Genomic DNA, 12,884 nt, shown 5'->3' with positions numbered 1-12,884 from the left:
CAGGAGGCAATTCAAATCTAACAATATCAGAACATACTTTCATAAAGTCAGCTACAGAGATAGATGTTAGCTCTTCTTGGCCCAGCACATGGTTTATAGCTGTTTACTGGCTCTCTTGTGTGGGTTTAGGGTGTATTCAGGTCAGCTCTCTGGTTGAAGGGGTATTTGTCTCAGTGGAAATGTACCCAGATGAGGCTCAGAGTGAGCCTGCGCCTGCTGGTTAAATCACCCAGGAAACAGCCTAGTCAACAGTGGTCTTATATTTCTTAAGCTGATTCTACTGTGAGCTGCATGAAGGGACTTACCCTCAAGTACAACAATCATTTTACTAAGAATTCTCATGAGAAGTTCTGCTTTAAGAGTACATAATATGCTCGTTTTTTTGGGTTCCTTTTTCTTTTCCTTGACATGTCTCCATGCTTTAATGTTCAAAAAGCTCTTTATTTTTCTCATACTGCCTGTGCTGCAGCACCTCTTTTCACCCTCTGTCTGAAACCAGAGCCCAGTCTGCTCTGATTGGTCATCTGGCCGGCTCTGTTGCGATTGGTCAACCCCTTAGAGATGTCCCGCCCCTTAGCTTATCACGTACAATGTGTTGGAGCGCTAGCCAATAAAAGCACAAGTGTTACATAGTGATGTCAGTGCCGTCTGGGGAACTTTGGGATTGTAGCCTCGACAGACCATTTACATGCACAAAAACCTATATAACACACAACGGGAATAAACCCAAAAAGCATGGGGCCTCTTTAAATAACAACAACTTGTAATCAGTGCAGGTTGAAAGCTTGCACAGATTGTGTCCTATTGCACAGTCCAAGGATAGCAATATAAGTAAAACTAATTATGATTATAGGACAATTATTGGCTTATAACTACCTATAAGACCATTTTGCGCCCTGTAAGTGGAAAGCGATAAACAGCACTGAAACAATCTTCATTGTTGATGACAGGGTAAATCTCCTGCTATTCCACGGTAGCTTCTAAATCTCTGCCGCCTGTGGGAATGTCCAGTCTTACCCGCAGGATGACAGACAAGCATGTGCTCCCTCGGATGAGCAGATTTACACCTGCAGATAGGTGAAGGACAGACATAGTTTGGAGGGACATTGTTTCTAATTTTAAATGGACTCTGCGTGCTTGGCAGCAGATCAGCAGACTAAAGCATTTCAAATTGAAATGAAACATACATCTCATGGCATACAAAACAAGATAAAGATATATTGTCACCTTATTTTCCACTTTTCTTTGATGACTATTCACATACAATTAGGCATGTTTACCCCCTTTTTTAGAATGAATATTGCAACTATTACCCCAATGAAAAATGTATCATTCCCTGATTTCCTCAAATGTAAATTGGGAATTACGAAAGCAGATTAAGCGACAACCCACTCGCTTTTGTGCAACAGATTCTTTGAGGTTACTTCAAGTCAAGTGGTCTCTCTGCAGTGTCACCTCTGTGCATTTAGACCCCTGTTCCTCTCCTTGTAAGGTGACAAGTGCCCCTGCCACTCTGCCGGTGGTCCAAGTAGATCATGAAGCAACACCGTATGCTTCCTGTGAGTCTCGGCTCGGATATCAGGAGCTAAATCATTCCCACTGTCCCATTTGCCTCAAGTGCCATCGTGCTATCAGCCAGGGGACAAACCATGGTGAGTGGAAAGAGACATTGTCATAATACTGACATCGTCTCCCGTGAATTCATACCCCTCCGGTCATTTCATCCCTCAGTGACACTGCACCACTGGCCGAGAGACAGGAATAGTTTGTGAACGTGCAGGACGGACGGAAACAGAAAATAACCAGAAACATGACCGGGTCAAGAGTAGACCATCCATCCATAACCTAAGAATAGTATTATTTTTACAGTTATTTGAACCGAGCACATGACTGCAACAACAACAACAACAACAACAACAACAACAACGGTTTGTGTCTATTTGTGAAAGTTGTTTTGGAGTTAATGCTTTGCCAAAATAAAAAATGTATCACCTCACAAAATGAATGTTATCAACAGTGCCACAACCTTAAAATAGGTTGCAATATGTAACTGTTATTAAAATAAGATCTACACACTATATATATATATATATATATATATATATGTTATAATACATACATATTCATCATAATAATAATAATAATATGTATGGTAACAATACACACTTTTTTACACTGGACTTTTAATAAAATAGTTAAAGCTCAAAGTAGATGATCAAATATTAAAGTGAAAATATATGAATAACCTCGGACTCTGCAGTGATTTCTTTTTAAAGTGTTTTTATCCTCTTTACATCTTCTTAAAAAATATATACAAGACATGTTAAGATGCATAAAGTCTCTGCAGCCACCAAGTTACTTTTTGGGCTTGATATCCAACATATTTTTTAATTGAAATACTGCATAAACAAACTAAAATCAGGTTTGTGCAGGTTCAAGCCAGTCTAGTTCTCTGAGTGAGTGTTTACTCCCCACCCCAACTCCCTGGTCCTCCCCTCCCCCAGACTTCCAGACATTCCCACACTCGGAGTTTGTTGTTTTTCTGTTGATGTTGGCATGATTCTGTGGAGCCGGATCTGAGGGGCTGTTATTGCTGATGGCTGTATCCAGAGTCTGTCCGCCTCCTTTATTACAACCTGTTCCTTCCTCTGTACATTATGTCACTGCTTCGCTACCACAACCTGTTTTTACATGACATAATTTATTGTTGTGATTAAATTAATCCTGAAGTGCAAGGGGGGAGAAGGTTGTATCCTTCATAGCATGCTAATCAGCTCACACTACTGGGTGAAGTAAATAGACAATCTTAAGGGGAAAAGAGCAGACTATCTTTGCAAATAAGCATTACAATTAAGAAAAAAGGGTGTACAATTTGCTGGCTGGCTTGCAGACTGCATCATGTATAACTTAATTTTACTCAAAACAACTGACTGACTTTTCCCCTCAAAATATTGCATAAATGAGGGCTTGTTTTTGTATATTTATCAGTGAATGCAGGGAGAAATGCATCATCTTTTTCTTTGATTTTAACTAGGCCTAGTGTGTTTATGCAACTACTTTTTTAGGGGGGGGGATACAAAGCCTACCTCACATAGGCCTAGCAACAGGATTTTGTTTTGGTGTCTGTTTGTCTATCTATTTTTGAATATCTATTAATGAAAATGATAATTGTATTTATACTGTACATTCATAACATTATATATTCAAGTATATAGTAAAAGAAGCTTAACCACACAAAATCACCTGAATATTAAAGAGTCTAAAGATGAGCTGGAAGCTACGGATGTCTGCTAACGCTAAGCTAGCTACCATTAGCAGGAGTAGCTAAAGCAGGTTTTTATTTACTGACTGGATTTAGCTGCTGACTCATTACGTTATAAGGAAGAAATTACTGAATTACAATATGTAACTCATTGTAATTGATATATTGTATCTTCATATATCAGCTAGGAAGAAATCAATCAAGTTAATTTAATTGTAGCTTCAGCTAATGCAAGCTGTACAAGCTAGCTAACATAATATCTTTCCTGTTTTATCTGGCTAGTTGGCTTTCTCTCTGAGGCAAGGGCTCAACTCAATTTTTACCAAATATGTTGTTATTGCTCCTTGCCTTTGTAGGGCAGATTTGAGGATGCTCTCTGTGTGCATGAGGATAGATTTAATTTACTAAACTTGAACCTCTGAGCTTTCTCACAGCTTACCGATTTGATACAGTGTTTATTCTCAGTTCGTGCTCATTTTGTGTGAATGCTGCCATTAAGCGATGATGCCATGTCTTTCTGGTTGGCCTAATGTGTGGTCCAAGTTTAAAATACCATGTTTCAGGGTATTATGATAATATAGAGCCAGTAACACAGACAGGTAAGCCTACTGTCAGCATTTTAAAACAATTACAGTTACCATAGCATAAATTATAATCAGTTCAACTCTCAGACCAAAAAAAGCACCACCTGTATACTGTTTTGGTATTTTATGTGTGATCCTACTTTAAAATGTCCTTTTATTTTCACTGAATATCAGAGCACATTAAAAGGCAGCAACAAGAGATGTAAACGTACATTTAAATAATGAGAACTGAGGGCAAAACCTAATTGATTCCCTTCACACAGCGTTGCAAATAAGATTGCAGACCTGCTGACTGTGCCTGACTGTCTACTTCGTGGCTCTGCTTTCGTCATTCACACTGTGGTTAACATAATTATTGGGTGGTGGACACTGCTGAGTTATCATGTACGTGTGTCTGAGATGATATTTGTGCCGCCAGCATGACTGTTACCTTTAAAATGAGCCTGCGGTTGTGAGTGTGTGTTGACATGAACTTAACAACAGTCCAGAAAAGTGAAACAGTAGAACCGTTGTAGAAATGTTGGTCCAATTAAAAGCCTTCATCAACTTGCACAGACTTATTTGTACTATTGTCCTTCTCTGTCCAAGATTGTCAGCAGTCCGGCCCATTCTGGTCGGTTCTGCTTCACGTCATTTTGTTTTTCCCTTCTGCCTCCTCTTTGTTCTGTCGGTCAAGCATGAAAAGCTGAGAGGAGGGGCTCAATTTTGGGAGAAGGGTACATTTCTAAATGATGGCCTCACTACAGGGTCTAAAAGAGTGCACAAGGCAGATATATAAGAATGTAGGGCTTGGGTGGCTGTGTTCTTGAAACATTGTCACCTCCTCTTGAGGAACCTCTCTCTGTCTTTCATGTGCATGTTTCAGTTTTTGTCCAAAGCACCATTAAACCCGAACTCTGTATTCTTTCAGACTGGCTACAATTTGCATGAGAAGTGGCTGAGAACGGGCCCCTTCCCGTTTTCCTCCCTTTGTCCCACCATTCTTTTATACTAAATTCGACTTACTTATGCTCCTTCCTTGCTTTGTACTGTGCATTATATAAGCGAGCTGCATAAACACCGGCCACTCAGTTAGCTAAGGTGGTCACGCTGTTGGGCAATGGCCTTTTCTTTTTCCACTGCCATATAGTTTCCACTCCTTGTCCTGTTATTGCATTCACACAGGAACCTGAACTCTGCAGGGAGTTGTATGGTTTAGAAAACAAAGCTGAAAGGCATGATTGTTTTTCACCTTGAAGCACACTAATGCCTCATCTCATCATTTCTTTGACCTGTAGTGCATGTAAGCATGGCGTTAGCTTTGTTGTGTCTGGTATCTATATATACCTGAGAGCAGCTCTGTAACAGGCTTTTAACAGAAAAGTTAGGTAACAATTACCACGAAACGGCTCCTTGGCAGCAAAAGATTATGAGCTTAGCCCGCACCTGTGTACTGTTTAGTCAGCTGCAGTGTTCAGAATATCCACAGGGGGCATTTCTGACCTTTGACCTTGTCTCTACGCACACAATAATCCTGTTAGATCTGGCTGTCTGGCTGCATGGGCACAGCATGAGGTCACTAATTGACAGAGATCCTAACAGTGATTCTGCGGAAGTTCTTCCAACTGGATAATCAGAGTTACAGAGGGACACAGATGGTGAGTATTCCGGTAAATATCAATGTGTTTCTGGAGAAAAACAGCAGCTACAAAGAAACTGGTCAGGAAAATAATTTGTTTTAATGTTGATAATCACAGAGAACTGATATAACTTCCCCTTAGAGAATTCATCAGCTATTGTTGTGTTGTCATATTCACCTCAACACATAGTAGCACATAAAACAAACAATATGCTTTGATTAGTACATGTTCCATGTGGAGCCTTACTCTTATAATCGATATAAGTCAGGCAATACACACATACCATCAGCTAGAAAAAGATTCACAAAACAATGGAGTAAGGATTCAGAGATGTGTTTTAGACAGACTTGGTGTGAGAAATTGGATATCAGAAAAATGTTTTTAAAGAGAGTTATAACGGAATATGAAATGGCTCCTGGTTCTTGAGCCGGTTGGTTCACAACTTGGGGATCTTCACTTTCACAATCCACTCTCATCCTGAAACAGGACAGAAGTCACATGTTAAGTTCATATTTGGGAGAGGAAGCATGCTCTTAGATGACTGACAGAGCTGGTAATAAAGGTGAGCATCATGTTAATGTGTAGCTATGTGTTGATACAATGCACACATCAGCTATTATGTCTTTAAATGTATGTGTGTCTCTTATGAGTGTGCATGTTGACTGAATCCATAACAAGTCAGCAAAAACATTTGTAAGCAGCCCTTAATATTTGTTCATTCATGTGCTAAATCTGAGCTTAATCTTCAACCTGTGTATATATTTCGCTTCAAAAGTGCATGTCATGTACAAAATGTAACTTATCTTTGACTTTGTTCTTTCCAGCTACCAGTTAACTTGTTGCTCCTTTTACCAGTTCAAACCAGTCCCCATATTGAGTCGAGTTAATTTTTAGTAAAACCTTTCAACTTAAGAATCTTCATGGCATCTGTGTTGGATTTTGTTGAGTGTTTACAGTCACTGATTGGACTGAAAAAAGTTATTAAAAATAAAAGTTTATTTTAGCATGATTTAAGCTACACTAGCCAAGAGTTAGCTTAGAGCAGGGGTGTCAAACTCAAGGCCCGGGGGCCAAATCCGGCCCGCGACTTCATTTTCTGTGGCCCCACAAGAGCTTGCAAAGAATATAATATGTGTGTTATATGGTTACAGGGCGATTTACAGAAGCATGTTGCCCATACATGGAGCACGATGCATCTCAAATTAGACTTTTTCTCAGAATTTACTTTTTTTTTTTAAATGTCACCTTTTTTTATTTAGCTTTTAATTTTTAAATCATTTTATGAAATTCTCACTGAAGAGACTTGCAATTATTAGCCGTAGACTTCTGCTTTCAGACGTAGTTAATTATGAAGGTATTACCCTATCCGATAATAATCCAATGCAGAGGCAATCATGTAATATAATACATTCTTAAATATTTATATATGTATTTTATATATTCTTAAAGTTACAACCAGCCCTTTGAGTGCAACCATAATGCGAATGTGGCCCGTGATGAAATTGAGTTTGACACGGCTTAGAGCAGTGGTTCCCAACCTGGGGGGCGCGCATATAATTGTAAAGCAATACATGATTGTCACTAAAAGCCTTGTCTCTACATTACAATAAAATATAAAAAGTAATTGATTAATTAATTTGAATAACAATTCAAGTTAGTAGCTATTAAAGGCATAAAAAGACAGAAATGTATCATTCTTTCTTTAATAGAAATGTTTCTTCTGCCCGTAAAGTGTCCAAACCGGGCTTTTCTGGATAAGCGGGAATCCAAATGAATTAATCCCGAGTCCAATAGCCATCAAAGTCACTCCAATAGTGCTCCTTAATTACGCTTTCATCCTCCTATAACAAAATACTTCACATTCATCTAGTTTGTGACAGTAGTTGAAGCATTTTTGAGACTTTTAAACTTCAATTACCGCTGTTGCCCCCCCCCCCCCCCTTATGTGTGGGGGAGGGGGGGCGCAACTTCCAACAGGAGTCATTTGGGGGGGCTCTTGGGAAAAAAGGTTGGGAACCACTGGCTTAGAGCAATGGACTCTGGGAACATGATGCTTGCTTTATTAAATCAAATCTTTAAAGATGCAATATTTTTATAGAACTGTTGAACATTTACCGACTAAAGGCTTTTTCGCTCTCACCATCACTAAGAGTGTAACAACTTGTATGTTTGGATGATAAGAGTTGTTATCATCCACATATTATGGATGATAAGCTTTAAGATACAGACAGTAGCGAGTTAGCTTAACTTAGCACACATACAGTAAACAGCATGTCTCCCTCCAAAGAACCTATATGTCTCACCATCTAACATTTTATCTTTGTTATCTATGTTTATTCCATTCAAAAGTGTAAAAAATACACAATGGGTGTTAATAAAGCACTTAAGCAAAACTGTGTTAAGCGGCTATAAATCATTCAACAAGCTACTAAGAGGTGCCGTCTGATTTTCAACGACCAAACTACACAACAGGATGCTTTCCTCTGGCTTGGTCTAGTTTGATAAAATGGTTTCATATTTTATGGCTTCCCCTCTCTAGCTTTCATTACCTCATTGTGTATGTTGAAAGATTTGCATGCACACTCCCCTCCTCTCCTAACTCAGTTGATCTTGTTTTAGGTTTGGAGTTTCAGGATTTGTTCACTTACATCTTTGCTTTTGCGACAGTCGCCGCAGATGCATCCGATGCAGCCGTTGACCACCTGGATGCCGCAGAGCACCAGCTGCACCACCCCCATGGCCAACAGTATGGAGAACAGAACCACGTGCCACATCACTGCGTTTTTAGGCAATTCGCAGATGCTCCACATCGTCTGGTTTACAAGGTAGCTGGTGTTACCACTGTGAGGGAGAAGAGCAGCCGACCGTAAGCACCGTCCAAGACACACACTGAAAATATGTGCACAGCAGTTTGGAGGGCAGAAAGGAAAAGTATGAAGACTGAATTGAGGACAAATGTGTCAGGAAGCAGGTAATTGGAACAAGCGAGAAGTGGAGAAAATAAAGCACATGGAAAATAGAAAGTATAGAAAGAGTTCGAGTAAAAATATGATTATTTGCTAGAGAAAAGTGAAATTCACCTGTTACTCAATGATAAGTGTGCTATGGTTTTACATTTTGGGAAATATAATCACTTTCTTGCTGAAATGATTGATATAACTCATTGACCATGACATTAATAGCTGACAGTCAGGTAAGCTCATTGACTGTCAGCAGTCGCTTAGTTTATTACATTACATTACATTTAGCTGATGCTTTTATCCAAAGCGACTTACAATAAGTGCGTTCGACCAACAAAATACAAACTTGAAGAAAACAGAATCATATAAGTACATCAGGTTTCATAGAGCAAACATATAGAAATCTTAGCTCAGTCAAAATCTGACTACCAGCTCCTTTAAAGCTCATTAATATATTGATGTTATATTAAAGTATATTGTTGTATTCTAGTAAGATCTACAAACATATACAATTAGATATAAAACAAATTGATTATTTCTTAATGTGTACAAGCATAGGGCTGCCAACTAACCAATCATTTTGAATAATTTTGTAAATATAATAATATTAATTTAATGAATAAAATACAGGTATCATGACTTCAACATCGCAGAACCTATACAGTCAAGTAAAAAGAGGAAATTGAGGTTTGCTAGAGGAAGGGCAATCTAAGGTTGCAGCATGCACACTTTGTTCCCCTCACTGTAACCTCAGCCTACATATTAACAGCTTGCTCGTTTTTTATTGATGAACTACTTTCCCTATCACCTGATGAGCGTCATGAGTTTTACCTGCCGAAGCTCGTAACATCTTGCTATCCTTGAAGCGACTTTGCTTTTGCTCTGCTATGTTTTATTCCCATGGTATTGGGTCTAGCAATGAGATTCAATGCCATCAAATCTATGTCTCTATTGAGAGTTGCTCAACTAAAAAGGAAATAATCCTAATCTGCAGACCTAGAATCAACATAAAAAGTATTTCCCGGCATGCCTTAGTGAGATTTGACATTATTTTGACAAAAAGACTATGAAATGACCAGCAAAAAAGGGTTGTGTATTCTGAATGCCCAGCCTCATTACTACAGACGATCTTTAAATGTGGCTGCAAAAACACATAAAAGAAAGTGCTGCTATCTACTGGATATTAAGCATATTGCATTTCAAGAAATGAAACTCTTGAGAGTAAAATATAACTGATACAATTAAAAAAGATTCAACAGCATCACCTACAAGCCCAGAACAGTACATTTGTATGAGTGGTGGTGGGGGAGTCACTCACGTGCCGAGGTCTTCGAAGGGGTATTCCCAAAGGCCGCTGGCCACCTGACACTTGGGTCCAATAGCCAGACCTGCAGAGGACACACTGGTGCAGTAGATCGCTCCAACCAGGCCGAACGCAGAGGAGAACACAGAGTTCAGCATCTGGAAGAGAAATAGGAACATATTGTTTAGGCTATGAGACATTTCTCAATGACTGGCCATGAAAATGGAAAAGGGGAAAACCTACTGGAGTTAGGATTTTGTAACAAGATTGGGATCACACTCAACAAAAACAAATGTTCAAACACCAATGAAATGAAATAGCACATAGGTACATAATACAATACGCAAATGAAAGGCAGACGACACAGCATTTTTTCACTGGAACTGTCTCCACTACTTACAAATTAGTGGTTTAGTTCCCATTAATTGAAGAGAAGTGAGAACAGTTCATAACCCTACTTCTGTAAAATATATTTAACAAACATAAGGACTCCAAATAACAATAACAATCATTGGCCGATTATGAGATAAGGCCCCACCATTAACACGTGTAGTTGATGTATGACTGTGTTCATTTCGAGTCTTTTTCTAGACATTACGACGTGTCAATTTGCGTCTGCTTTGTGTCTCTTTGTAGTCCTTTCATTAACGCAGTTTATTTGGGGTAATGTTGAATCTCTCTCGTCCCTTTGACTGACATTTTTATGATTTTAGTGTCCATATATATAATACACTGATCCATAGTCATTTCATTATCAGTGAAGTCCCCGCAATGACATGTAAATGTACATTTCAAATGACTGTACTTACCCGGCAACGGTTACCACAGCAACCATTTCCGCAGCAACCCTTGCCCCCGGCCCTGATAGCTGAGCAGCTCGGACACAGCATCTGAAAAGTTCAAATAAAAACACATTTATCAATAAACAATATGAAAGAGATGTCCTATGTTAATTATAATTTCAAAAGCCTTTAATATGTTTTTATGCTGTGTGTATTTGTGTCCTGCACACATAGGCCTGCACACATTTGCATTTTTACAAGTGTGTGTCTCTGTCCATGCTCTCTTATCTCTCAAAGCAAATATTTGTGAATCCTCAGTGGACTTTCTTTTAAAGGAAAGACATCCAACTTCCTGGTCCATATTCCTAACTGTAAAATCATCAAGTCGTGCCCTTTCCCACAGGACTCAAAGGTCTCTCTAATCCATTTGTGAGATATAATATTGATGGATAATTATTGGCCTGGTCAACCTTTAAAACGTCAAGATAATGCAGGTGGAAACTTGCATTATCAGATATGTTGTGTGTGTGTGTGTGTGTGTGTGTGTGTGTGTGTGTGTGTGTGTGTGTGTGTGTGTGTGTGTGTGTGTGTGTGTGTGTGTGTGTGTGTGTGTGTGTGTGTGTGTGTGTGTGTGTGTGTGTGTGTGTGTGTGTGCGTGTGTGTATCTGTAATGAGGAAGTAGAGGAGATAAGACCATTTTATTCATTGTAATTTTCCTTATAATATAACAAGTACACCACAGTAAAATATACTTATATGTTATTTTAAAGTGTAGAGTTTTGTACATGGTCATGGTTGAGCTCATTTCTATATGTTCAGTATTCTCGTCTGTAAGAATGCCTCGTCTGTTTTGTGTCTCAAGTTACTATATTTGACAAATATAGTGTAGTCAAAAGTAGGTATTTCCCTCTTAAATGTGAAGAATTGGAAGTATAAAGTGGGACCAATTGAAAATACTTACGTGTGAATACCTCAAAATTGTACCCGAGTTATTGTGCTTTGTTCTTTATCGGTTTCAAGGATGCTTAAGGCAGAATCTTGCTTATGTTCGGTACATTTAAAGCTTCCTTTAGTCAGATTTAAGGCGGGATCTGCTGTATCAATTAAATATACTCCACACAGAGTAAAACAAATTACTAATCTGACCTAAAAGATTGTAAACTAATCCAAAACAAAATAAATAAAATACAATTAACTGACTAAATACAATTAAAAAACGAACTTTTAAAGGAACTGTTATCTCCCTCAGAAGTAAGGAAACTCAATAAATGAGATTTTAAAGGTTAACATGGATTTTATAGGTTTACACAGAGCAGAGTTAATGACTGAAAAGCCCAATAAAAACACACAGTAAAACATCAAATCACCCTTCGTAAAAATACACAGTGGTTTACTCACAAAGAGGCCTCCTCCGATGAGCCCCCCCATGAGCCAGACCTGCAGGGAGATTTGATTGTTGTCCAGACTCTTCCCATCGGGGAAGAACAGCAGCAGGTTGGCGATCATGCAGATGAACGCTGAGGGCAGCAGGATGAGGCCCACCAGGCGGGCACATTTCCCCGTACAACACATGCTTCTACCTTTTTCTTTGAGTCTTTCTTTGCTGCTGAAAGTGTCTGTTCCTCTCAAAGTCAGAGAGAAGTGTTCGAGGCGGATGAGGACCTCGCCGCTGCTCTGACACACTGAAAGTCAAACACAGCCAGTGACAGCTTTAACAGGAAGGAGAGAGGGAACAAAGGCCAAGTATTGGTGTGGCTCCCTGCAATCTGATTTCAGACCTGAATATATTTTGAGATGAAAAAAAGAAAAATGTACTCAAAGTGAAATTGCAGGACAAATATTATACCTGAACACACATAAAATAAAAGGGGGTTTCTGTGTGTTCAGGGGGCTCGATCGTGAAGTTTGGATGCCCTTTGAGACCTGCTAATGATGATGTTCTATTTATAGCCTATAGCAAACACAAGAGAGGGATCGGCCTTAATAAAAGCCTTTTATAACCAAAGATACGACATCTAACTAGCTGGTACGGTAGGTGCTAGAAAAGTGTATGAAGTGGATTTATGGAAACACAGAAACCATCCGCTGCTAAATTAATGTAATTAAGGTGATGACCTTTGGGGAATTTCAGCTCTCAAAGGAATTAATAGTATGTGTTGGACGTCGTTATTAACAATTTTAGTCATAGATTGTTTTGTTTTTTTGTTTTTTATGATAGGGACACAGCAGCCAAACACAGGGGGTGTAATAAATAACATTGGGTCTTAGGAAAGGTCAACACAACTTAGCTTGAAGTAAGAAAAACGAACCTGCAACCTAACTAGAATGTAATGTCCACAAAGAAACATGTCAGATATTAATCAAGCAAAGAACT

At 38.9% G+C, this 12,884-nt stretch overlaps 1 protein-coding gene across 1 annotated transcript; it reads right to left on the bottom strand.

The window, feature by feature from the left end:
• Positions 1 to 5,545: 5,545 nt before the first annotated feature.
• Positions 5,546 to 12,287, bottom strand: tm4sf5 (transmembrane 4 L six family member 5). The gene is made up of 5 exons (XM_034106238.2): positions 11,909 to 12,287; positions 10,538 to 10,618; positions 9,744 to 9,886; positions 8,114 to 8,306; positions 5,546 to 5,942 (listed from the first exon to the last, which is right to left on the bottom strand). The coding sequence occupies exons 1-5, from the start codon at positions 12,080 to 12,082 to the stop codon at positions 5,925 to 5,927; spliced, it is 609 nt and encodes a 202-aa protein (XP_033962129.1). The 5' UTR covers positions 12,083 to 12,287; the 3' UTR covers positions 5,546 to 5,924.
• Positions 12,288 to 12,884: the final 597 nt, after the last annotated feature.

This window comes from Pseudochaenichthys georgianus, chromosome 18 (assembly GCF_902827115.2).
Source record: "Pseudochaenichthys georgianus chromosome 18, fPseGeo1.2, whole genome shotgun sequence".
Lineage (NCBI taxonomy): Eukaryota > Metazoa > Chordata > Actinopteri > Perciformes > Channichthyidae > Pseudochaenichthys > Pseudochaenichthys georgianus.
The sequence above is the reverse complement of the archived record's forward strand: the minus strand, read 5'-3'. Positions and strand labels throughout refer to the sequence as shown.

Excerpts from the sequence above, each read along its gene's own strand:
- tm4sf5 (XM_034106238.2), bottom strand. The coding sequence starts at position 12,082 with ATGTGTTGTACGGGGAAATGTGCCCGCCTGGTGGGCCTCATCCTGCTG. Across the intron at positions 9,887-10,537 it reads GCTGTGGTAACCGTTGCCGG|ATGCTGAACTCTGTGTTCTC; the intron begins GTAAGTACAGTC and ends TTTCTCTTCCAG. Across the intron at positions 8,307-9,743 it reads CCCTTCGAAGACCTCGGCAC|TGGTAACACCAGCTACCTTG; the intron begins GTGAGTGACTCC and ends TCTCCCTCACAG.